Source organism: Sinocyclocheilus anshuiensis, unplaced genomic scaffold (assembly GCF_001515605.1).
Source record: "Sinocyclocheilus anshuiensis isolate Anshui unplaced genomic scaffold, SAMN03320099.WGS_v1.1 scaffold971, whole genome shotgun sequence".
In the NCBI taxonomy this organism is placed as follows: domain Eukaryota; kingdom Metazoa; phylum Chordata; class Actinopteri; order Cypriniformes; family Cyprinidae; genus Sinocyclocheilus; species Sinocyclocheilus anshuiensis.
Genome location: NW_015546059.1, coordinates 504,849 through 531,044, shown reverse-complemented (window position 1 = coordinate 531,044; position 26,196 = coordinate 504,849). Strand labels below are relative to the sequence as shown.

Below are 26,196 nucleotides of genomic sequence, written 5' to 3'. Positions count from 1 at the left end.
TGTTCAGCTTGGCACCCGCACGAGTAACTACCTCCAATAGCTCCTCATATTGTGGGGATTGAGGGGGCGAATCCTCATCAATGGAATCACTTTCCACATCAACCTCCTCGGAGGACTATAGGAGAAGCGCAGAGCCCGCTCTCCGGGGGGAAGAAACTGCAGAACGGACTTCCGATCCCAGCGAGCGGGCAGTGGATCTGGCAGGTGAGGAAGAAGATAGGGACTCGCCCGTCTCCATTCCCTCCACCAGATCCAGCTGCGAACCCCACGAGTGCAGCTGCCGCTCCGCCTCGGCGGAAGCGGGGCCAGCACCGTGAGGAACGCTGGTGAAGGCTCCCTCCTCAAAGAGAGCCTTCCGGGAGCGAAGCAAACGCAGTGGCAACTGCTCACAATGCGGACAGTCGGCCCCCTCGAGAGCCGACGCCGCGTGCTCCGCTCCCAAGCAGACCACGCACAAACTGTGTGTATCCCTGCTCGTGATGTAGCGTGGGCAGGGAGGAACACAGTCTATAACGCAATCTGCTTTCGCCCTTGTTTGTCTTTACTTTAGACATCTTATTTTCTGCTGGAGCTTTATACTTTCTTTGCTGAATGCTTGTGTAACTTTTGGACAGACAACAATAAATAAGACTCACAGAACATAGATCGTGACCGACACACACAGAGAGCTTTGCTGAATGATAGAAAGCTAACGCCGTCGGCACCTCATGTGCTTTTAAAGCTTCCTGGTCATGACGTCATCATTATCAGCATTATCATGCTGCAACATGAGGTGATGGTCGTGGATGAATGTCACAACAATGGGCCTCAGGATCTCGTCACGGTATCTCTGTGCATTCAAAATGCCATTAATAAAATGCACCTGTGTTCGTTGTCCATAACATACGCCTGCCCATACCATAACCCCACCGCCACCATGGGTCACTCGATCCACAACGTTGACATTGTGTACATAACATAACATGGTTATGCAAGTGATAAAACTGCACATTTTAGAGTGGCCTTTTATTGTGGCCACCTGTGCAATAATAATGCTGTCTAATCAGTATCTTGATATGCCGCACCTGTGAGGTGGATGGATTATCTCGGCAAAGGAGAAGTGCTCACTAACACAGATTTAGACAGATTTGTGAACAATATTTGAGAGAAATAGGCCTTTTGTGTACATAGAAAAAGTCTTAGATCTTTGAGTTCAGCTCATGAAAAATGGGGGCAAAAACAAAAGTATTGCGTTTATAATTTTGTTCAGCGTACTTGGCAATAAAGCTCTTTCTGATTCTGATTCTGATGTTTACGCGGCGCGATGCAACGCAATGCGTAAAAAGACAGTATAAGTAATTATAATCCATGATTATGTCCCCACTGGATGCAACGAATGCCTCGTTTATAATGGGTTTTCATGTTTTTGTCTTGAAACTGAAAATCACTGTAAATCACTTCCGCGAGAGGAAAACAGATTTACACGCGAGGAAAGGGGAGCCCGCAAGCTCATTTCAAACCCTCTGCGCGGAATACAAGCTCTCGCACGCGCATGATCATTCCCCACATCCTCGCGCTCAATCTTTCCTCACCTGCTAGCGCGAACACTTTTATTTTTGTCAGTCGTGGGGCAGGGCTTGCTGTTTTAATTGTAACCTCAAATGTCATTGGTTATTCCTCTTTTACGGAAGTCAATATTGGACACCTGGGGCAAGTTCAAGCTCAAACCGGTGTGCACCGTTCCGTTCCGGTTTGAACGACATGTTTCCTGGAAACGGTGTGCAACGGGGTTTGAGATGCGTTTTCTCTTGTTTGGTGGGTGTGTCAAACATGTCAGCCCAATCAGCAGCAACGTGTATGTAAACCACGCGGTATTAAAGAGACAGCTCGCACAATGTAATTAACATCCAAATAAATTCACAAGAGCAAGAATATTGTTTGCACATGTTTATTTACATTAACACTTAAACACAATCCCCTCCCCACCAGTTTATTATAAAAATATAATAGTTGTTAAATAATTATTGTTTAATCTATTTTAACACAATTAACAAACTATTATAACATCTTAAATAACTCAAATAATTAAAATGTGTTTTTACCTTGCCTCTGGACAGCATGTATGCGCCAAGGTTCAATCTGCCCGGCACATTAACTGACCTTAGCGAGAGGAGTTCTTTCTGTGCCCAAAAGAGGAGGCAACGAGCCATCCTTCAAAGATTGTGTGACCTGAGACTGCCTTGGTGATTGATATAAGCCACCACTGTCATGCTGTCCGACCGGACTAAGACGTGGTGCCCTTTCAAGGCTGGAAGGAAGGTTTTCAGGGCTAAGAAAACCTCCAACATCTCTAGGCAGTTGATCTCTGGGGCTGATCAGGAGCCGAACGCCAGATTGCCCTCCAACAGGGCGCCCAAACCTGAGTTGGACACGTCCGTCGTGACTACCTTCCTTCTGGAGGTCAGGCCTAACCTCATTCCTCTTTGGAACAGGCGAGAGGTCGTCCAGGGGGCCACAGCCTTGATACAGCGGTGGTCTACCCTGACAGGAAACTGCCCCAGGCACGAGGCATGGGGTGGAACTCGGGCTTTGAGCCAAAACTGAAGGGACCACAGAGAGACGCCGACAATCGCTGAATAGTCAGGGATCGTTCCGGCATAATCCATGCCTGCATTTGGGCCGAGTCTAAAATCGTTCCCAGAAAGACCGCTCGCTGTCTGGGTAACAACTGACTCTTGTGCGGGTTGATAATCAACCCAAAGCGCTCCAAGTGGCTTAGTAACAGCTCTCTGTGAGCAGCCAACTCCTAATCTGACCTGGCTAGAACCAGCCAATCATTGAGGTAGTTCAAAACACGGATTCCCATCTGTCTCAGAGAGGAAAGAGCCGCGTCTACGCACTTCGTGAAAGTGCGCGGGGCCAGAGACAGTCCAAACGGAAGGACTGTATTCTGTTAGGCCACTCCCTTGAACACGAATCTCACGAACGGTCTGTGAAGGGGGGCTATGTGGATGTGAAAGTATGCATCTTTCAGATCCACAGTCAAAAACCTGTGAAAAACCTGTCCTCGGGGCAAATGTGTTCGAGGATGTCTTTTATAGTTAACACCTTGAACGACCGACGCATAAGCGAGTGGTTCAGACGCCTGATTTCCAGAATGGGTCTGAGCCTGTCATCTTTCTTTGGAATGAGTATTTTTGCAAGCAACGTCTGCACCTCCTGTCGGAGAACGAGTACTTCGTTGTCCGGAACAGAAGTTTGAATGATGCCTGTGAAGCGAGGTGGCCTGCGAGCAAACTGGAGCGAGTAACCTTGTCAAATTGTTTTTAAAACCCAACTTGACACTCCTGGAATGGCTGCCCAAGCCGTGAAACGGGAGGCGAGGGGGTTTATTTTTTCTAATGAGAGCTCGCCGAGAAAGACGGGGAACTCGCATTCAAGAGAGTGTGAGAGAGAGATTGAAGAGGAATTTTGCTCTTTATTGTATGTGGGTCCGCTATCACAGCGGTGAAACATTCGGGTACGCGCTGCACCTGCAGGACATGACCCGCTGGAAACGAAACTCCATTGCTCAGAGGAGCTCAGAGGGATGGAGAATGAAAGCGAGCTGTTTTGCGGGGCGTTCCGGCCGAGGCGAGAACAGAGCCCCTCCTTTTCCTCTCTATCAGGATGGCTTAGGCAGCTCGGGGTCCAGCACAACTCGTGGGCGGGGACCTTGACGCTTCGGAAAGGGGAAGCGTTCCGCCGTCCGGGAGCGCTGTTGCAGCCCAGGCTCAGATTTGCGTTGGTGCTGAGGCTGCGCCGGCTTTGCAGGCTGAGTGGTGGGGTTCTTCTGGCGGCTCGCAGGCTTCGTTTAGGGAAGGGCGTGGCCTCAAAATTAAAGGTGAATGATGGAACAGAACGCCAGCAGTGGGCAACCATTCTTCATTTAAACCAGTTTTATTGCTGAAATACAAAGTACACAAAACAGTTTTGACAGTGTATCCATCTACCGTAGATAAAACATGGCTATTGACCAGTCGGCATCAGGGATCTGAACTTTATGGTTATGAATTCAAATAGACCTTCAGTATTTCGTTTAATCTGGATTTTTTTATTTATTTTTTTTATCTTTTTTTTTGTTTCTTTCATAATGCTTGACACTTGTCATTTGAATACTGTAGATTTGATCATTAAATCCAACTGATCTTAATGGTTAATCAGTGAAGCATTTGGCATATCTACAGTCTGTCTGTCTTGTCCTTTAATTAGTTTACAGTAATTTAATTGATAATTATTCTGCTTCCACACGTAAACACAGGATCATGCATTGGGTTCTTCTATTACTTTATAAAGCATCTTCATTATCTGTAGTTGTTCATGTCAGTTTGCATTTTGCATGACTTTACAAACATTGAGAGAATAAACGAGCCAATTCAAGGACAAATTCGTTCACTTTTTTATTTTTATTTTAATGTGTAAAACAGTATATAACAATATAAACATAATAATACTCATTATATGCAATAGTACAAAATATGAGGTTTCAAAATTTGATGGTGCAGTTTCATGTTTTAAGAAAAGTATACATTTTTACGTGGCTTTCATATTACAAAAAAAAAAATTTGAAAATAGCTGAAATCTCTATGATGTAACCCCGGGATTGAAAAGCATCTTCTGATTTATAGAAGTTCTGTAGATACACCTGTGCACAGACAGTCAACAGCACTGATTTCTCATGGTAAGAAGCAGGTTTCTACTTTCATTGTTCACTGTACTGGATTCAATCATTGCTGAGACAGGAAAAGTTTTGCCAGACCAGTTTTCAGATAACTCAGAGCATCTTTATTTGCTTCTTCAGTTACAGCTTTTCTCCTCATTTCCTCCAGCTCTCGCACCCAGTTTTCTTTCCCAGCCTCCTTTACTCTGGGGATGAAGAAGTCGAGATGCTGAAGAGTGAAGGCAGAGTCTGATTTTAATGCAATCTGAGACAGATGCTTGATGATCAGGTAAGCTTCGGACAGAAGATTTGACTTTTGGTCTTCAATCTCCTTCAAATCTTTGTCAATATCATCACAACTGAAAACCCCTTGGTTTGTTCTTGAGCTTTTTCATATTCCTTTTTGATAGAGTCGTATTCTATTGTCACACTTGAGGTGCTGATGACGTATTTCTTGTTTTCTTTGACGTGTTTGCTGTGATGACACTTCCCTGTGCACACGGTGCAGAAACCGTTTTTCATGACTTCACATTTGCTGGGATTTGCACCCTACCAGCAGTCAAACTCATGACAGTTTTCCTCACAGACGGTGCAGGTCGTCGCTTTCCTGTTCTTCCATGACTTGCTCTCAATGGAAACCTTCATTTTAACAGTCTTTTTTATTTTAATACTAAAGTTTCTACTCTCCTCAATCTTTTCCCTGTTATGTCTTATTGTCTCCTGAATCTGAAGTTTTTCAGTCTTTTTCAGCTCCTTCTCTTGAACTTGCAGCTGTAAGTTGCAGATGAATGCTTCAAATCGAATTCGCTCTATCAGGAAATCTAAAGTCAACTCTAAACTTCTTCTGTTCATTTCATCCAGAGACTGAAGGAAATGCTTCATGCCGTCCACACTGTCTTCCCAGGAGTCTCTTTGAGCACGAATGTGACGTTCTCTAGTGTGACGGGCTTCAGCCTGCCAGTTGTTGAATAAGAAATAAACAGGTTGCCCGCGTTTGTCTCGTCTGCAGGGGATTTTAGCTTTATTAATGGCACCGATGACGTTTTTGGGTGGCAGACCATCAGAGTGTGTGATTAAGAACACAATGTTGTCTACAATGTCTCTTCCAAACAAAGACAGAATTGAACTGATAATGTAATGCTGTCTGTCTGAGAGACGATTCTTAGATGCTTGAGTCACAAAACACACGGCATCGACTTCACAAACTCCATCATTGCACTGAAACAGAGTGGCTAAATTCCCAGCAACTTCCAGATCTTTATCCAGTCCTCTAGTGTCTCCGTAGCCTGGAGTATCAATGATAGTGAGTGATATGGGATTCTTTACAGGAAAGACCTCATACATGGTGATTTCAGAGGTTTGTGATTCTGATTGATCTCCGGCTTCTTCTTCTGTGATTTCATACCATTCTTCATCTTCAAACTTCACTCCCAGTAAGTAGTTGACCATGGTGTTGATGAGAGTCGTCTTACCGACGCCGGTCTCTCCCACCAGCAGAATGATTTTGTTTGGTTTACTGGTGTCTTTTTCTCCATAAGTCCATTGTCTCACTTTTCCATTATCATCAAGAACTTTTCTGTCTGTATGTAGACGGAATCGTTTTGGAGGTCCTTCATGAATCAGAGATAGTCTGCGTGGTAGAGGCTGCGGCTTTCTGTAAAATGCAAATAGATGCAAATAATTTAGTAATATTTGTGTTGTGAGAATGTAAGACTAAGTCAAAACAAAATACAGAGATTTTGTTATTGTGTAAAATGTAAACCATTTAATATGTACTTTTTTAACATGAAAATAATAATTACAACAATTTTTTAAAAAATTGTTCAACCAGGAAATCCCTTTGAATTAATGTATTAAAGATCAACAGTTTACCTGAGGCCAGGCTAGCCTTTATATAATAATGAAAGGTTTGTTATAAAGGCTAGCCTGGCTGGACTTTTTAGAGATTATGATCCTCTGAATCAAGTGAGTAATGGATAAGAACAGTCACTTACAGCATATTGGGAGGATCATCCATACTGTTGTGCCGACGGTGGTTATTGGGTAAATCCATTGTTGCTGGGGTTAAAGGGATCGTTCACCCAAAAATGTACATGCCATCATTTAATCACTCTCATGTCGGTTCAGTCCAGTATTCTTCAGTTTGTCACATGATTAAAAGGAATATGGGCGGGCAGTGTTATTTATCTGACACATTTTGTGAAATCTGTGAAACCATACAAAGTTAATTCTACAATTATGCTGTTCATACAGCACCATACCTTGAAAGGAAAACGTTTAAATAATATTTCCTCTGCATTTCGGAAAGTGTGGGCTTCCACACGCATGCGCGCACATCATTGTATCTCCCGCAGGCTTCGTTTAGGGAAGGGCGTGGCCTCAAAATTAGAGGTGAATGCCAGCAGGGAGCACCCATACTTTATTTAAACCAGGTTTATTGCTGAAATACAAAGTACATGAAACGGTTAGCTATGTTTTAAATTTTAAATAAAAAGGACTTTTAAAAACTCGCAGTAACGTGGGAGAGAACCCGTCCATCAGTCCGCAAGACTTTTCAGTTCCAAGCGCAGGCTGATCCAGTTCATTCTGTAAAGCCAGGAACACACTACTCTCGGGCCGATTATGAATGTAATTTGGGCTCAGCCAGTGTTTTCAGTTGGTGTTTAAAGTCGTGTAGTCTGCGGTGTCTAAGGAATTTAAGACCATCTGTTGCCAGTCGTCCTCACAAAGATTTTTATACATTTTGTGACTGATGCCGGCAACTTACTGCTGTTTCCAAATATGTTGGTCTATTAATTTAAATAACGAATTACCAAATAAAAAGAAACCACAAACATGACATTTCTGAATAAAATAATTTTTATACACTTTAGTTATAGGCTATATAATATAGCCTATTTGAGGAAATATGATGAGGAAATACAGTGCCTTGAATAGGCTACATTTATGTAGAATGATGAAATGAAAAATATACAAATAAAATTTTAAATGACTTCTGTTTCGGAATAAATAAAGCCATATTTAATTTTTGTTCTAACTGATACTCAGTATGTCAGGGTAAATGACGAGACGTTCAATTGCAAATGCAGAAATTATAATTTATTAACAGTCAGGAGAAACACGGAGAAACAGTCAGGTGGGAATCGTGGGTGCAGAGATGGTGAATTTCTTGGTAGTGCAGAGCTGCAAGGGGTAGCTGGTGGTCCTAATGAATCCAGAACGGTGAAAGCAATAGTCCAACAATCCGAGATAATCCACAACAGAAAATGAAGAGTCCAGCACTGGAAATGGAACCAGGAAACGCTTCAGTTACTGACGTAACCTCGGTTCCCTGAGATAAGGGAACGAGCGTTGTGTGTATGGGAAAACTCCTGTTTTACTCCATACTGAAGCCTGATTTGTTCACATTTGTGTAGCTGCATAAATCAATGGCGCTTTAGCCCGCCAGAAAGGGTGGAGCCTACCTGTATATTGTATAAGTGTATACGTCGGCTTGCAGCCCCATTCATCAGATCATTCGACTAAAGCAACAGTCATCGATTCGTGCAGCTTATAGCATGGCAAGTGACTCAACGCTCGTTCCCTTATCTCAGGGAACCGAGGTTACATCAGTAACCGGAGTGTTCCCTTTTGAACGTTCACTTCACCTTGTGTGTATGGGATTGTGTTGTGTGATGTCCAATCACGTGAGCTATGAGTAGATACAGGATTCAATTCAATTCAAGTTTATTTGTATAGCGCTTTTCACAATACAAATCGTTGCAAAGCAACTTTACAGCAAATTAAGTTTCTACAATATTAAGCTTATCAGTGGTGACTGTCAGTTAATGTACATATGGCAGAAATGTACGGAAAAATCAAAGATGTAATCAAACAGACGATGAACACTATTAACAGCAATCATTATATGATGCAATCAAACTTATAGCAAAATGTGGTAGAGCCCAGTCTCGAAGCACTAACAAGGACCCCTGAAAACCAGAGCACATTGCGCCCCAAGCTGGTAGCTGAGAGCTCTAATATAACCACTTTGCCCAAGGGGAAGAGTGGAACATCAAACAGACAGAACTCGCGCCTGCAAAGCAGGGACATCTAAGTTATAAAAACTGGCAAATGTGGACGGCGACGACCAGCCGGCAACTGCACAGATCTTACCAATAGATATTCAACGCCCAGGAGGAGGCCATCCCTCATTGCAAACCTTCTGATGCGTAAGCCAGGGCTATCGCATAAACCATCCAATGAGAAAGTCACTGCTTTGTGGCCGGCAGTCCTTTATGGCGGCCTCCGAAGCAAACGAACAACTGCTCAGACTGTCTAAACAGGCTAGAGCGCTCCAGGTATACTCTCAGAGCCCTCATTGGGCAGAGTATGTTTGGACCCTGCTCACCATCTGTAACCAGGTGCACCAATAGGGAGATCACCTGAGCTCTGAATTGAGTTGAGAGCACCTTAGGAACATAACCATGTCTTGGTTTTAGAACAACCTTACAGTCATTAGGCCAAAACTCAAGACATGAGGCGCTGATCGACAGCGCTTGCAAGTCTCCCACTCGCTTAACTGACACCAAGGCAAGGAGGAGGCCTTTTTTAAGCAATAAGGGCTGCAAATCGACCAAGCTGAGCAGCTCAAAGGGGGGCCCTCTTAGGGCTCGCAGGACTATAGACAAGTCCCAAGACGGCACGGTCTGAGGGCGAGGAAGATTCAGCCTCCGTGAACCCTTCAGGAACTTAACGATCAAGTTGTTCCTGCCGATTGAATGGCCAGCTTCGAGAGAATGGTCCGCTGCGATAGCTGCCACATATACTTTGAGCATGGAGGGGGCGCGCCCCTTATCCAGCAGCTCTTGCAAAAAAGTTAGCACGTGGGACACGTCACATGATATCGGGTCCAAACTCCGTGCAGAACACCAGTTAAGGAAGACCGACCATTTTTGGCTGTAAAGCCATCTTGTAGACGGCACTCTCACCTCCAAAATGGTATTGCTTACCCTCGCTGGCAGCTGATTAAGCTCCTGTTGAGGCAGCATACATGAAGGCTCCACAGCTCTGGCCGGGGATGCCAAATCATGCCTTTCGCCTGTGAAAGAAGCTGGTTCCTCCAGAGCGGGGCCACTAGGAGCAGAGTGCACTTGGTCTCCCTGACCCGCCTGATGACCTGAGGAATCAGGGCAATCGCGGGAAATGCGTATTGGCGAGCACTGGGCCAATCGTGGGCCAGAGCATCTCGCTGTAGCATTTGGACCAATCAGACACACAAATATTTGTTATATTTAACAAATAATATCTAACGCCCCCTCACCTAACCAAAGGGCCAACTATGAGGGTCTATGGACCCTTCCCCCGAAATGCAACTGACACCTCAAAAGGGCAGAACAGGCCTCTGGTTCCATGGCAACCAAAGACAAACCATCTGATAACACTAGTTTTATTGCTCAAAGGAATGCGGGCAGAGCAAGTCTCTCTAAAACAGACACATAATGCCCATAAATATTGACTCTTCTCTAATTAATTCATAGGAAAACCTTTCTTTGAATGAACACATATACATTCATTGTGTATGTTGTTACTGTTCTTGTCTATTGTCTTCTGTATTGTATACTGTTTTATGCATGCTTATGATAGAATCACTAGTTAATATAACCCCACCGATACCATGTTTGGTCTCTTTGAATTTGTCTTCTGATGATCTAAACGAGAGTGCATATTACATATTGGTACATAGGCAATATATTAGTGTTCTAAGAATCTTTAGTAATTTTGCATCAACACCCAGTCGAGTTCCATATGCCAATTACCATGCTCTCACAGAAAGGGTCATAAAACTCCCCAGTATTTCCAACCTCCCGCTTGGAATTTCAGCCTTTCTCATAAAATTCTCTGTAACACCCCTCAGTTAACAAGCCATATGAGGGTCTATGGACCCTTTCCCCGAAATGCATCTAACACCTCAGAAAGGCAGAACAGGCCTCTGGTTCCATGGCAACCAATGCTGATATCACTGGTTTTATTGCCCAAAGGAATGCGGGCAGAGCAACTCAGTCATTTTCCTCATAGGAAAGACACATAATGCCCAGAGAAATTGACTCTTCTCTAATTAATTCATAGGAAAACCTTTCTTTGAATGAACACATATACATTCATTGTGTATGTTGTTACTGTTCTTGTCTATTGTCTTCTGTATTGTATACTGTTTTATGCATGCTTATGATAGAATCACTAGTTAATATAACCCCACCGATACCATGTTTGGTCTCTTTGAATTTGTCTTCTGATGATCTAAACGAGAGTGCATATTACATATTGGTACATAGGCAATATATTAGTGTTCTAAGAATCTTTAGTAATTTTGCATCAACACCCAGTCGAGTTCCATATGCCAATTACCATGCTCTCACAGAAAGGGTCATAAAACTCCCCAGTATTTCCAACCTCCCGCTTGGAATTTCAGCCTTTCTCATTGGACAAGCCCATCCTGAGAGGCGTGAATCTTCTCAGACCGTAAAAGGCTCACGCACAGTTCCACCCATGTTTTCCTCTGCTAAGTCTTCTGCTAAAACCTTCTGATTGCGGCCCGTGTGGAGAGCCTGAGCCGGTGCGGGCGTGCCTGGTGGGCTCCAACACATAGCCAGTCAGTCTGCTGTTCTGTTAGATTCTGAGAAGATGGGGATGCTGAGCTAGTCTTCTAAGGACCCCCTAAGTTCCTGCCAGCCCTTGGCCTTGACTTTCCATTCACCAAAGATCCTAGGATCTCAGCTGATGTCTCTCTTTGCTCTTTTTCACTTTCCACTTGGAAGAAACTCCCAATCACCATCGAGTCAGAACATCTTTAGAATTCATCACTCTTCAAACCCGGAAGAAGGTGATCACGACTCCTACACCACCGAACCTCCAAACCATCAAGACTTTCATCCGAGACTGCATCTGTACGCTCATTCCAGGCTAAGTCAATGCAAGTATCGTACATTTAACTAAAAGAAACAGAGGTTTAGTATAAGCTGTAGACCCCGTTCTAAAACGGTGCTGATGGTTTCACTCAGATGGTTAACTGACTCTTTTCATAGCTTCATTCTCTGGTTTTTCCTGATGGCTTCATCCATCAAGCCTAATTTGCCCTTTCCCATGTATGAGTGATTGTTTGTTTGTTTGTTTATTAGACTAGTTTGTGTTAGTGTTTAGTTAATAAAACTCTTGTGCACAAATTACATGAGTTTCTGATTCTGCCTTGCAAATTAATGTCCCTTTACGATTTTGATCCTTACTACATGCTCTAATGCATTAATACTGTATGAAAGTATTTTCTGTGGCAATGGAAATTTCCTTTTCTAGAGTTGATATGAACTTACATTGAATGTTCGCTGGACGAACAGATTGGTTGATGGTAATTTAATTATGCTACAGTTACTACTGGCAGCTGATATAAATAATTGTAATTAATCATAATTAATTGTAATTATTTATATACATTTCCCTTTTGAGCTAATTTGCTACATCGCTGTATCGAGAAGTATGTTGGGCACTGAGAGTTGTCTTCTGAGGCAAAGAGGTCAATCTCTGCCCTCCCGAAAACTGACCAGATCTCTTGAACTGTTTGAGGGTGTAGCGACCGTTCAGCCGGGGCTACCTTGCTTCTGGACAGCATGTCTGCGCCAAGGTTCAATCTGCCGGCACAAGAACCGCCCTTAGCGAGAGGAGTTCTTTCTGTGCCCAAAAGAGGAGGCGACAAGCCATCCTGCAATGAGTGTGTGACCTGAGACCACCTTGGTGATTGATATAAGCCACCACCGTCATGCTGTCCGACTGGACTAAGACATGGTGCCCTTTCAAGGCTGGAAGGATGGTTTTCAGGGCTAAGAAATTTCCAATATCTCTAGGCAGTTGATATGCAGGCGTTACTCTGGGGCTGACCAGGAGCTGAACGCCGGATTGCCCTCCAACAGGGCGCCCCAACCCGAGTTGGACGTGTCCGTCGTGACTACCTTTCTTCTGGAGGTCAGGCCTAACCTCATTCCTGTTTGGAACAGGCGAGAGGTCGTCCAGGGGGCCACAGCCTTGATACAGCGGTGGTCTACCCTGACAGGAAACCGCACCAGGCATGGGGCGGAACGCGGGCTTTGAGACAAAACTGAAGGAGGAATCACAGAGGCGGCGGCCACCATAAGGCCAAGCAACCTCTGAAAAACCTTTAGGGGGCGTGTCATCCCCGGTTTGAGAGAGGCCGACAATCGCTTAATAGTCAGTAATCATGCCAATAATCCATGCCCGCATTTGAGTGGAGTCTAAAATCATTCCTAGAAAGACCGCTCGCTGTCTGGGTAACAACTGACTGTTGTGTGGGTTGATGATCAACACAAGGTGCTCCAAAGCTGTGTCCCAAAGGTGAGTGTGCACACTTCGAAGGCCAGGTCTCAGAAGTGCATGAAGGACGCTCCGCCTTCGCAGGATTTCCTAATTGCGACACCAGAGTTTCCCTATTAGAGCTCTGTCGCATAGCAACGGTGTGAGAGGAGAGCTGACGAGAGGACAATCCTGCCAGGATAGGTGGAGCCAGAATTGCTCTTTTTTATGTTTTGCGTCATAATGGAGGAGACGGTGATGTACCTCAGGTTTAGCCAAGATCGAGGCCAGGTAAGTTACACATGTTTGCTGCGTCCTTTGTCGGATTACAACTTTAAATGCAGTAATTGGTTTTGGAATTGGCTTGGAGGTTATTTGAATAATGTAATGATACATGTAAAAAACTACAAAGTACACACACACATAGCAGTTCAAATGCTGACTGATATCTTACAAAGGTCCGATTTTATATAGTTTATTGTCTTCACCCTAGTGATCCTATGTAGACAGGTTTGCAACCCAGATTTTTTAGGCAGTTAAACATAAAAATAAAACTGTGAATAAAAAAAATAGAGCATAGTACAGCTCAATGTTCAGTGGCAGCTGTCACAGATGAACAGTGCTCTGTATGGCCGGTCTGAGTCCTTCAGATGCAGCCTTTGATATAGTTAGCAAAAATGTGTTAATATTCTGACAAAATGTTGATACTTTCATTTTCAAAATTATCAGAGGAGGACTGTAAGGAAGTACATTAGTTAAGTAATCTCGTACAAATATGAAGTACTAAGTTTTCTTTTTTTTCCTCACAGGACAGCAACACTACAACAATATGGTCTTTTACAACATGATGCATTGTTGTAGAATAAACTACCCAACAGTATGTTTAGTAGGCAACTTTAAATTTAATAACCTTGAACATATTCAGAAGTAAAATGCAACATACACAGTAGTGCAGCAGTAATATTAATGCAAAACCATCCTGACGAATACTTTTTTCAGAACAATATTGTATACCTTTACTTTTACTCTCAATACATTAAGTATATTAGAGTATGCAAGATAATACTTTTACTTAAAGGATAGTTCAGCCAAAAATGAAAATTCTGTAATCATTTACTCGCCCTCAAGTTGCTCCAGGTTTGGAATTTTCAGTTTTGGATGAACTATCCCTTTAGCTAAGGTTAGAAATATGACTAGTAGTTTTTCCCCAATGTGGTATTAGTAGTTACTAAAAGTAGTTTATTAAAGTACCTCAATATTTTTTCTACTAATTATGTTGTCATACCTCTAAACAGTTTCTCTTTTCCTTCTTTCCTTAAATCAGACCAGACCCTGTACTGCAGGATAAAGCTGAATATGGCAGCGCTGGACAGGTTTTTAATGTTTTTTGGCTGAGCAGGGAGGCCCTGACAGTGCTGCTGGATCTTCTGAGAAGTGAATGGCAACAGTGATGGAGTGCCACAATCCAGACCCTGGTGTTTCTCTCCTGTCTGCCATTGATACATCATACAGAGTGGTCTCCAGGGAGTTTGACATGCCCCGTTCCACTGTCACCGCATTGTCCTCCAAATCGCTGAGGAGGTGCTGTCCATTCACCAAGAGATTCACCTCCTGAAGACCCCAGAACACATGGAGGCAGGGCTGGGCTCAACTGATGTTTTTTTTCTGATGTTAAACCTAAGCTATGTTGTAAATAGTTGTAAAAAAGTACTTTCAGTAATGTATAGAACGCAGTGCCTGCGACATCTTCTGAGCCTCCGAAATCCTCTCTGCAAACCAGTCCACAGCGGGGCCGAACAGACACTTCGGCGCGACCGATGAGTCTAGGAAGGCCTTTTTCTCAGCGTCCCTGATCTCAGTGAGGTTCAACCATAGGTGGCGCTCCAGCACCACCAAACTGGCCATGGTCTTGCCGATCGTCTGTGCCGTTGCTTTCGTGGTGGAGCAGGATATGTTGCTGTGCGCAGCTCTTTGAAAGCCTCCTGGTGTTCTTGGACAGACTCGTCCATGCTGCGGAGAAACTTGGCTTGAAACACCAGGAGAACCGCCTTTGTATGGCCGGCTGCTGCACAAGCTCTGTTGGAGAGAGCCGAGGTGGTCCTGCAGGGCTTAGAGGGATGTGCTGCATGGGCCTTCAACGCGAGGGCAGATGGCGGGCACAGATGAGCAGCAACCGCTTCCTCCAGAGGGGGGAGCTTGCTGTATCCCTTGTCGTTAGCGCTGTCAACGGAGGTGAGAGCTGCTGCTGTAGAGGGATTTACTGGGGCTGAGTAAGAGGTGCGTCTTGGTGAGCTCGTCATGAACTGCAAGCAAGAATGGGGCGGGGCGTTGGCGAGAGGATTGTTGATGGCTTCCCGGCAGGTACCACTCGTCCAACAGGCCGTGGGTGGGCTCTTCCGGAGCCGACCAATCGAGGCCCTGATCCTCCACCGCCTTAGACAGGACGCGGATGAGTTTGGTGTCCAGCTTCGGCCTCGGAGCTTGAGAGGGGGGAGGGACTTCGGGCTCATCGCTGGAATCTCCCCACTCTTCTGTATCAGATGCTGCCAAGGACATGGAGTCGTCAGTGATAACGTCCTCGATGATGACGTCCTCTTCAGACATGCCGAATGAGACCAAGCTGCTCGCAACCGAAGAGGGGCGCTGAACTTCCTGTGTGAAACACACCGGCGAGGCGAGAGTACGCGGGGAGGGTGGGGCACACAGACGCTGAGCCGAAGTGACACCGCTCGAGCCCGCTGAGAAGGACCCACTACCCTGCTGTTTCTTTCTCTTAGGAGAGAAATGAAACGGGAGGGCTGAGCGAGGGGGACCGCCTTCATTGAAAAGGCGATCCGCGAGTGTAGATGGGAAAGACTCATACTCTCGCAATGGGAGCATGAGCCTTCAGTGAGCGCAGCCTCTGCATGGGCACTGCTGAGACAGGCGATGCGCTCACTCTGCTCGTCCATCTCATGCAAGGGGTTTGAAACCATGCGCACTGAGAAATTTGCTCTTTAGAAATCGCTCTTGCTTGCTCTTTATGCGCCGGATGGCCACAGTGAATCCTCGCTGCTTCAGGCGTCTTTGACAGCGGCGAGCAGAGCTGGAGCTTCTTTTTCCTCGGCTTCATGGCTATTTCCAGAGTCAGCGAAGAGATGATCCTCGTCACTGAAGGAGAATGATCTGATGAAAGGCGCTGCGAGACGACTTATTGATAGGTCGGCTCCGCCCATTCTGGCGGGATAAAGCACCATTGGTTTGTGCAGCTACACAAATGTGAACAAATCAGGCTTCAGTACAGAGTAAAACAGGAGTTTTCCCATACACACAACGTGAAGTGAATGTTCGAAAGTGAACTGAGAGACATCAAACGCACTGCACGAACAAGAACCAAACATGAGTAACCAAATGATCTGACAAAAGACAAGGCAAATACAGAGAGCTATATAGGGGAGCTGATGAGCCACAGGTCATGCTAGTTAGCTCATTAGCAGCAGTACACACAACAACCAGAAGAGGCCAGTGAAACAGTGACACTCAGGTTTTGTATGTGGACAGGTTGTAGCTATTGTAATCTGCAGCAGTATTTAGGGATTGGGGGCTCTTGTGAATGATTTTAGGTTATGTTCAGTACCGTCGCTCCCTATATGCAGAGTACGCAGTTTGCGTAGGGCACCAACTCCCAGGAGGGGCACCATCCCAGTTGGTTAAAAAAAAAATCCTGTGAAACTTTTTTGGCTGTTGACATTAATAATGTTGATTAACGTTAATTAATGTTTTAATTATCATATGGTGAGCTCATTGACGACTTCGCCTCCAGAAAAAGCAGGAGTGTCAATTTAGAAATTTGGAATGCTCCAGCAGATGACGTACTGTATATCAGTGTTGATTTTCGGAGTGGCGCTAATGACACTAAAAGTGCAAATAGGCCGCCTTGTTGACAGAAGCTATTTACACTAACTCTGCCCACCTACGTGTGATTGGGGTAGTCAACACTACAAAAGACTATTGGCGAGTAACAATTCCAGTGGTGTAGATGGTAAATTGAATTCTATAGTCATTTTGACGCGATCGACATGAGTTCGAATCCGCCTTTTGCCAAACTTTGTTTCTCCCTTTTCACATCTCATATCACATCGTAAAGGCATTTATTTTCAATAAAAATTAAGGAAATAATTAAAAAGTTGAAAATAAAGTATCGGTTAAGGTAGGTGTAGGGAGGGCTTTATATTCCAATAAGGTGGCATCCATTTTTTTATTTGAATTAAAATGATAAATTACACTCAATACGTTATTATTGCATACTGTTTTATAATTTACTACAATATTGAGGTGCAGATAATTGCCACTATTTGCAAAAAAAAGTAGTATAAATAGCAGAAAATCCTGCTATTTTTATCGTAGTGTAAATAGACACTTACACTTAGTGCAAATATCCGCTGCCGTTGATTTTTGGATTTATTTATTTATCTATAAATTTTTTGCTGTAGAGCTACAATTGTAATTTGTAAATAATACAATTAAATTACATGTTATTTATTTAATTACTTTTATGTTTTATTAAAGTTGTATTTTGACCCCTATATAATGGGTGTTTTTTTTTTTTTACTTCCATAATACTTGGGGGAGGGACACAACAATACAATTCTGCTAAGGGCACCCATTTGGCCAGCAGCCAGCAGCACGTTCTTGTTGGTGACGGAGACGTGGTAGTTTTACTATGTGTGTCTTTCACTGTGTTCTACGGTTTGTTTTTCAATAGGATCAAAGAAAAGAAGATTGAAATGACCTGAATATTGAGTCCGACTCCGTCCGTTAGTTACTAGTGCCCGCTAACTTTTGCCCAGTCCCGACCAAAAATACCATTCTGCCTACACCACTGAGTCTGTCTGTCTGTCCTTTAATTAGTTTACAGTCATTTAAATTATAATTATTCCGCTTCAACCATGAACAGTACAGGATCATACATTAGGTTATTCTATTACTTTATAAAGCATCTTCATATTCTCTGGTATGTAGTTGTTCATGTCAGTTTGCATTTAGCATGACTTTTTATAGCACACTGAGAGAGTTAACGAGCCAATTCAAGGACAACTTTTTCATTTTTCTTCTTTTATTGCCATAAGAAGGTAACACAGCATACAACATCAACTATAATATTATACTCACTATATGTAATAGTACAAAATATGAGGTTTCAAAATATGGTGGCACAATTTCATGTTTTAAGAAAAGTATACATTTTTATGTGGCCTTCACATTACTAAAAAAAAATTAAAATAGCTGAAATCTCTATGATGTAAACAGGGAATGGAAAAGCATCTTCTGGTTTATAGAAGTTCTGTAGATACACCTCTGCAGAGACAGTCAACAGCACTGATATCCCATGGTAAGCAGCAGGCTTCTACTTTCATTGTTCACTGTACTGGATTCAATCATTTCCCAGTCATAAACAGTTTTGCCAGACCAGCTTTCAGATAACTCAGAGCACCTTTATTGGCTTCGTCAGCTACAGCTTTTCTCCTCATTTCCTCCAGCTCTCGCACCCAGTTTTCTTTCCCAGCCTCCCTCACTCTGGGGATGAAGAAGTCGAGATGCTGAAGAGTGAAGGCAGAGTCTGGTTTTAATGCGATCTGAGACAGATGCTTGATGGTCTGGTAAGCTTCGGTGAGAAGATTTGACTTTTGGTCTTCAATCTCCTTCAAATCTTTGTCAAGATGTTGCATTAAAAATGAATATATTTTGGACTCTTCTTGGGCTTTTTCATATTCCTTTTTTATAGAGTCAAACTCCATCATGACGTTTGAAATTCTCATAACATATTTCTTGTCTTCTTTGATGTGTTTGCTGTGATGACACTTCCCTGTGCACACGGTGCAGTAGCCATTTTTAATGACTTCACATTTGCTGGGATCAGAAACCCACCAGCAGTCAAACTCATGGCAGTTTTCCTCACAGACGGTGCAGGTCGTCGCCTTCCTGTTCTTCCATGATTTGCTCTCAATGGTCACCTTATGTTTGACTGTCTTTTTTACTTTAATGGTGAAGTTTTTACACTCCTCAATCTTTTCCATGTTTTGCATCATTGCCTCCTGGATCTGGCGTTTTTCATCTATTTTTAGCTCCTTCTCTTGAATTCGCAGCGTTAAGTTGCAGATGGATGCTTCAAACTGAATGCGCTCCATCAGGACATCTGAAGTCAACTCTAAACTTCTTCTGTTCATTTCATTCACAGACTGAAAAAATTGCTTCATGCCTTCCACACTGTCTTCCCAGGCGTTTCTTTGAGCACGAAGGTAACGTTCTTTAGTGTGACGGCCTTCAGTCTGTCTGTTGTTAAAAAAGAAATAAACAGGTTGGTCATTTTTGTCTCGTCTGCAGGGGATTTTAGCTTTTTTAATGGCACCGAGGACGTTTGTGGGAGGCAGACCATCAGAGTGTGTGATTAAGAACACAATGTTGTTCACAATGTCTTTTCCAAACAAAGACAGAATTGAACTGATAATGTAATGCTGTCTGTCTGAGAGACGATTCTTAGACGCTTGAATCACAAAACACACGGCATCGACTTCACAAACTCCATCTTTTCTTTGAAACAGTGCAGATAAATTCTCAGCAACTTCCAGATCTTTATCCAGTCCTCTAGTGTCCCCGTAGCCTGGAGTATCAATGATGGTGAGAGACATGGGACTTTTCATAGAAAAGACCTCATACATGGTGATTTCAGAGGTTTGTGATTCTGATTGATCTCTGGCTGCTTCTTCTGTAATTTCATACCACTTTTCTTCCTCAAACTTCACTCCCAGTGAGTAGTTGACCATGGTGTTGATGAGAGTCGTCTTACCGACGCCGGTCTCTCCCACCAGAAGAACAGTTTTGTTTGGTTTACTGTCATCTTTTTCTCCATAAGTCCATTTTCGGACTTTTCCATTCTCATCAAGATCTTTCCTTTCTGTATGTAGACGGGATCGTTTTGGAGGACCTTCATGAATCAGAGTTGGTCTGCGTGGTGGAAGCTTCGGCCTTCTGTAAAATGCAGATGGAGACAAATATTTCTCAAAATGTTTGTGTAGCAATAATTTAAGACTAAATGCCCATCAGAAAACAGACCTTTTAAGTGAGGTTATGGCTAGTGTAAACATTTATTTGATACTTTTTGAACATAAACAATGTATTCCCTATAAACAATATTTCAAACAGATGAGGCCCCTCACATTATGCTGCCATTACATGATGAGGTTTCCACCAAGTTGTATTTGCAAAAGGGCTCATTTCCAGTGTTTTTCCCCCACTCAATGCATATTTTTTTCATTATATATATATATATATATATTTTTTTTTTTATAAGGTACATACAGATCACAAATATAGACTTATATTTTGTCACATGTAACGTCACAGCTAAGGACTGTCAATAGTTAAGCGTTTGAGACTGTGGCTGAATTTGAAATATCATACTAATAGGCTATACGCTCACTATTTTTGCCATGGCTTTCATAATGGAAGTAAGATTGATTACTATGCTAGTTTTTTTTTTTTTAATTTTGAATTCAGCAGCTGTGGTCCATTAACCAATCCTTGTTGTCGTCACGTGATCTTCGTTTTAACGGTCTATGCCAGGGATCCTCAAATCTGGCCCATGAGATCCACTTTCCTGCAGAGTTTAGCTCTAAGCCTAATCAAACACACCTGAGCATGCTAATCAATGTCTTCAGGATCATTAGAAAATCATAGGTAGGAGAGTTTGATCAGGGTTGGAGCTAAACTCTGCAGCGCATTGGCCCTCCAGGGCAAGATTTGAGGAACCCTGGTCTATGCTGTTTTCAGCGCATGCGCAATTAAAACTTAACATTATTTGGAGTGCAACCCACAACAAATAATCTCAGTGAGCTTTGTGTTTTGAAAATTTTGATAATAAACAAATTTTGTCAAACTTTTCACGCAATGCAAACAATAAAACATGATTTTGACGCTCTTTAATGTGGCGTGACGGATAGGATCCTCAGTTCAAGCGGCACCATCTCTTCCTCTTTTCTACTGATTCAACATCAGAAGGTGAGTTAAAATGTACAGAACAGCTTACTGCAACCTATCAGCTTTCATGTAATAGCTCAATATGTGTTTTAACCACGGAACGATAGTAAGTAAAACGCTTAAAAAATGTGAAGTGAATAACATTCATGTCATGTGACGTTGCATTACCTCAGTTAAGTTCGCTTCGTTAGTTAGCATAAAAAAAACTAAAAAAAAACTGACAGCAGTTAAAACTAACTGAATGCAAGTGACTGCTTGCTAAAACACTAAAACACTGTGAGATATTGTTACATATTTTATGTAGCGAAATATTAAATGCCATATTCAGGACCAAACAGCCTTTATTTTTCAAAATACTGGCAGCGTCTCTGGTTTGAAATTAACCAAATGTGCTGTTTTTTATATATATATATATATATATATATATATATTACTCATTATTCTATATAATCACTATATAATAAATTATTACTCACAGTCTCAGAATTCGTAGCAATATGTTTGCTGTTTTTTTTTATTTTATTATTATTAATGACACAATAATTAGTGGTGTGAGAAAGTAGCTTTATATATAATATCAAAGCATTTTTCTATTTTGTGACCATAGACCATTGAGTCCATCAGATGGCGCCATAAAACAATACGCCAAATGGAATGACGCTCATTCAGTTCCTTTCTGTCTAGTTTTGTCTTTGTAATGATAGGTCACCACATCAGGATTAGTGTGTGAGTGGTGGATTGTTATAAAATCATTTCATAGTTCAGTATCAATACAGAATATTCACACCACTTTAGCAAGTGATTTCCTAAAATGTAAAACAAGTAATTAATTTGCCCTCCTAGAAAGCATGTGAATTTCAACTCACGTGATACTCATGATGATCGCTGGACTAAATGTGTTCCTCTCAGAAGAGCTTTTCCTTCACCTTCCAGTCTGCTTACAGAAAAAAAAAAAGTAGTGTTTTGTAATTATAAAGTTTTGTAATGTTTTTAGTATATAAACTAGAATATTTAATCATTAACAAAAACATCTATTTCAAGTATATTATTTCCTGTCAAAATAGTTTGAGACAGTTTTGCTATGAAACATAAATATAAAGAAATATTCTTACACACCAGCCTCTGCATCGAGTCTCTGAATGAAATGGCAGCTTCGACGGAAATGCTGGTTAATTTAACAAGTCTAACTGGCTGAAGTCCCTCCCAACTATATGTGCATTCTAGTATCTGAATAGATTATGAATAAAATGCCGGGGAAAACACACGATTGCATGCTGGTAGACATTATTCCTACTGTTAATGGACTGCTGTAACTAATATGAATTCAAGCACTGACCATATGTTTTGTATCATGCATACAGATATTTGTGCATTTTTGTTGAAATAATGTTCATATTAGGAATGTGAAAATAGCTGTTACTTAAAATAAATAAAATATAATGCTACCAGTTATATTTATGTGTTAATATTACCATACAAGCTCCATCTTCAACAGTGTTGTTACTAATGTAATCTCCAGAAAGACTGTATATATATATATATATATATATGTGTGTGTGTGTGTGTGTGTGTGTGTGTTATTTTAGGCGTGTCTATAAATATCTGCTTTTATCACAAACCTTGTTTTTTAGAAGCACAGCAACAGTGACATATTATATCTGCTTTTTGCATTTTGTGATTGCTTTATGTTTTTGTAATGCATTGCAAGTGAAAGATTAGGGTAGTTTGAGCAATATGATGAATAATTGTTGTGTCGTTTTCATGCTGATGAACATAGAACTTAATTTTTGTGGAAAATTCATGCTAAGTTTAGTTTTTGGCTTGCTACAGGAACATATGTCACCGGATGTACAAAAATCAGATCAAGGGTGAATGATTACTTTTATAAAGTTGTCAAGACCTTCAGATAAAATAAACTTCTTGAGTAGCATACTGCAGGTTTAATATACGTATGTTATTAAATCTGGGACTTTCTGACTCTTGGCTACTGGAACAAATAGTAAAAAAATTGTGCTACGACTTTGAATGTTGCCTTTCTAGTTGGAAGCTGAAAAATGCAACTGGACAAGTGACATATCTCTGTAAGTTACAGTAAACATTCTCTGTGCTTATAAGGAAACAATCTCATCTTTGATAACTGATCTTTGTATCATAAATGTGCACAAACATATTTTTTTTTCTACACTGAGAAAAAACCCTAAATGTACACCTAAAGAAATACATAGTATACTGTTTAATAATTATGATTATGATCACATGAGATGAATTCAGTAATGTTCAGAAAGCGTCTTTATTCTAGATGAAAAAAAAAACTTTCTTCAAATAATGTAAAACAAAGGTTTGCAAATGTTTTTTTTTGTTCGTTTTTTTTTAGTTGATAATTCAGACTGGTGTTGGTGTTTGCACATATGTATTAGTATATAACATTTACCAGTACAAAACATACATTTTTGTACGTTTAGATGCTCGAATGTATTCCACAGTAAGGAATTACTGACATAATGTACAATGTAAACTTTATTACATATTTGCAACTATAGAAATGTCAAATATCTGCAATTATGTTATATCATGAAGATATTTGTATAGTTGGTCCTAAACAACAATTTTATAGAGAATTTAAAAAGAATACATTATATAAAATGTAATGGACAGAAATATGTAAGTCTACAATGACTATTGTAGTAACAGTATATCATTGAAATATATTTTGAGCTGCTAATCCCACCCCTACCCAGGGGTGTAGCCATCATTTCAAAAGTGGGGGGGACGGAATGTCTTGTGTTATACCTGTTTTTTCCCTTGTATAATTGACAGGTTTTATTTTTAATCATACCTTTTTTGCTTTATATGCTTTATGATTATATTATTATATATGATTATAAAACAGAAGGAAAGAAAGAAAGAAAGAAAGAAAGAAGGAAATGCAACAGCATGTCACTGGGACAGTACCCTTAAAAGGACATCTTTGTACCCTATTTACCCCAAAAAGTTTCATAGTTGTACATTAAGGTACATATTGGTACTCTAAGGTACTAATGTGCACCTTTTCGAGTATAAAGTACAAAGATGTCCTTATAAGGGTACTGAGAGTATATTGTTTACATATTTCAAATTGTATTTTGTGTATGTTGTATGTACAGTACATGGCACACAGTAATGGATACTTGCACATTCACATACTACTTTATTCTGTTCTATTCTACAGTCCATGTTTCAGGAATGAAATAATACAAAAAGTAATTCAAAACAAACTATTGTAAAGAAACTATGTATTGAGCTCAACTGACAAACATGTCAAGGTATGCAGACCCTGTATCAATTGTACAATGAGATGAAATAAACATTTAGTGTCATTTCTTGTAAGCTTCCTGGCTGGTTTGTTTAAAAGTAGTAGCTTTTTACAGTGTTAAAGCTAACATATATCTCAATATATAAAGTTACTTAAAACTGCCAAAAGTGTTTATGCGACGTTCCTTCCCATCTATGAACTGCTGAGCAATCATCTCCCTATTTATATTGTCAATTTTGTCACTGTGGATGTGACACACAGCAACACTGTTTAGACGGGACTGTGTCATTGTGCTTTGGAGCCAGGTTTTTAATCTTCGAAGACTGCTGAAGCTTCTTTCAGCCTCTGCTGAAGAAACAGGGAAAACCAGGAGCAACCTCACAAGTGTTTCCACTTGGTCAAAGACTTGGCGGACTTCTGGCAACATATTCTGAAGAATTCTTGCAGCCTCAGTAGTTGACTGATAATTATACTTGGACTTAAACATTGCTAACTGCACCCTCAGTGAAGCCCTGTGCAATTCTGGATACTGTTCCAATAGACCACCATCAGACTCTCCTGTCAATCGTACCTTTTCAAGAGCACTGATCGTAAGCAGACTCTCTTGCTCAAATATTTCTTGAAACTGCACATTAACAACATCAAGGTCCTTGAAAAATTCTGCCCTGAAGTATTCTGCAGAAGAAGTGGGTACATGTGCTGAACCCTGACCAGACAGACGTTTCGGAGGGTTTCGAACACGGTGCATTACAATTGGAGACAGATTTAGGGAGTTACACATTTGTGTTGCTTTGTCATAGACACTTTGGAATGCATCCTCTGTTCTCTTTTTTGCAACTGTGTCCTTCACACAGTTGACAGCAGCTAGCATTCCATCTACTGTCTGACTGCGGCTCTGAAGAGAAGCATTGAGACACTCAAGCTCTTCTGTCACTTCTAAGGCAAGTAAAAGGCCAAGCAAAACATTGCCTTTTTGAAATCTATCAAACAAACCATTTGCCCTGCAAGCTGACTCTGAATGACCACGTGCCATTTCCTCCAGAGCGAGTAACATTGGCTGATACTGTTTTAGCACAGCACGAATGGCAGAGGTGCGCACTGTCCATCTTGTAGGACACAAAGGTCTGATGGCTGTAATAGATCCACTCTCAGGCTTTGAAATATCCTGGAAAATTGACTTCATTTTCATAGACTGGCGAAACAACCCTCCCACTTCATGAACCCACTGCAAAGAGTCACGGATAACAGGAGATGATGTGCAAGCATGCTGTGTAATTAAATTTACACAGTGCGGACCACAGTGGACATATAATGCAAGTGGCTGACTCTCTTTGATGATGGCCTGTGCCCCTGAATATTTTCCTGCCATATTCGCAGCACCATCATAAGCCTGCCCTCTCAGCCCAGTAATGGATAAGTTAAGACGGAGCAGTACATCCTTCAGAACCTTTGCCAGGTTCTCTCCTGTGGTAACAGAGACTTCATACAGGCCAACAAATTCCTCATGGACTATTAAATCGTGATCAACATATCTTAGGCAGACTGATTCTTGTTCATTTCCTGATAAATCTTGGGTACCATCCATGATGACACAAAACTGCAAGTTCGGAAGTGAATAGATTTTTTCTGCAATTCCACGAATTATAGAATTACTGAATAAATTGAGGATTTCATTCTGAATTTGCGGGCAAGTATAATCAGTTTTGAGGGACAACCATTTGCTCAGGCTAGGGTCATCTTCTGACTTGTATTTTAGAAGCTGATTAAAGTTTCCCTCATCATCATCATGGCCTCTAAAAGATAAACCTTGTCTTGCCAGAAACTGCACAGCACTGATTATCTTTAATAGGCATTTCCTTGCCTCCTCTTGCTG

General features: G+C 41.6%; 1 protein-coding gene and 1 pseudogene across 1 annotated transcript; both read right to left on the bottom strand.

Moving 5' to 3' along the window:
• Nucleotides 1–4,745: 4,745 nt before the first annotated feature.
• Nucleotides 4,746–6,751, bottom strand: LOC107699391 (uncharacterized; annotated as a pseudogene).
• Nucleotides 6,752–18,210: 11,459 nt separating this feature from the next.
• LOC107699385 (uncharacterized) lies at nt 18,211–21,964 on the bottom strand. The gene is made up of 2 exons (XM_016500623.1): nt 21,898–21,964; nt 18,211–20,023 (listed from the first exon to the last, which is right to left on the bottom strand). Exons 1-2 carry the CDS (start codon nt 21,906–21,908, stop codon nt 18,433–18,435), a joined length of 1,602 nt encoding a protein of 533 aa, XP_016356109.1. The 5' UTR covers nt 21,909–21,964; the 3' UTR covers nt 18,211–18,432.
• Nucleotides 21,965–26,196: the final 4,232 nt, after the last annotated feature.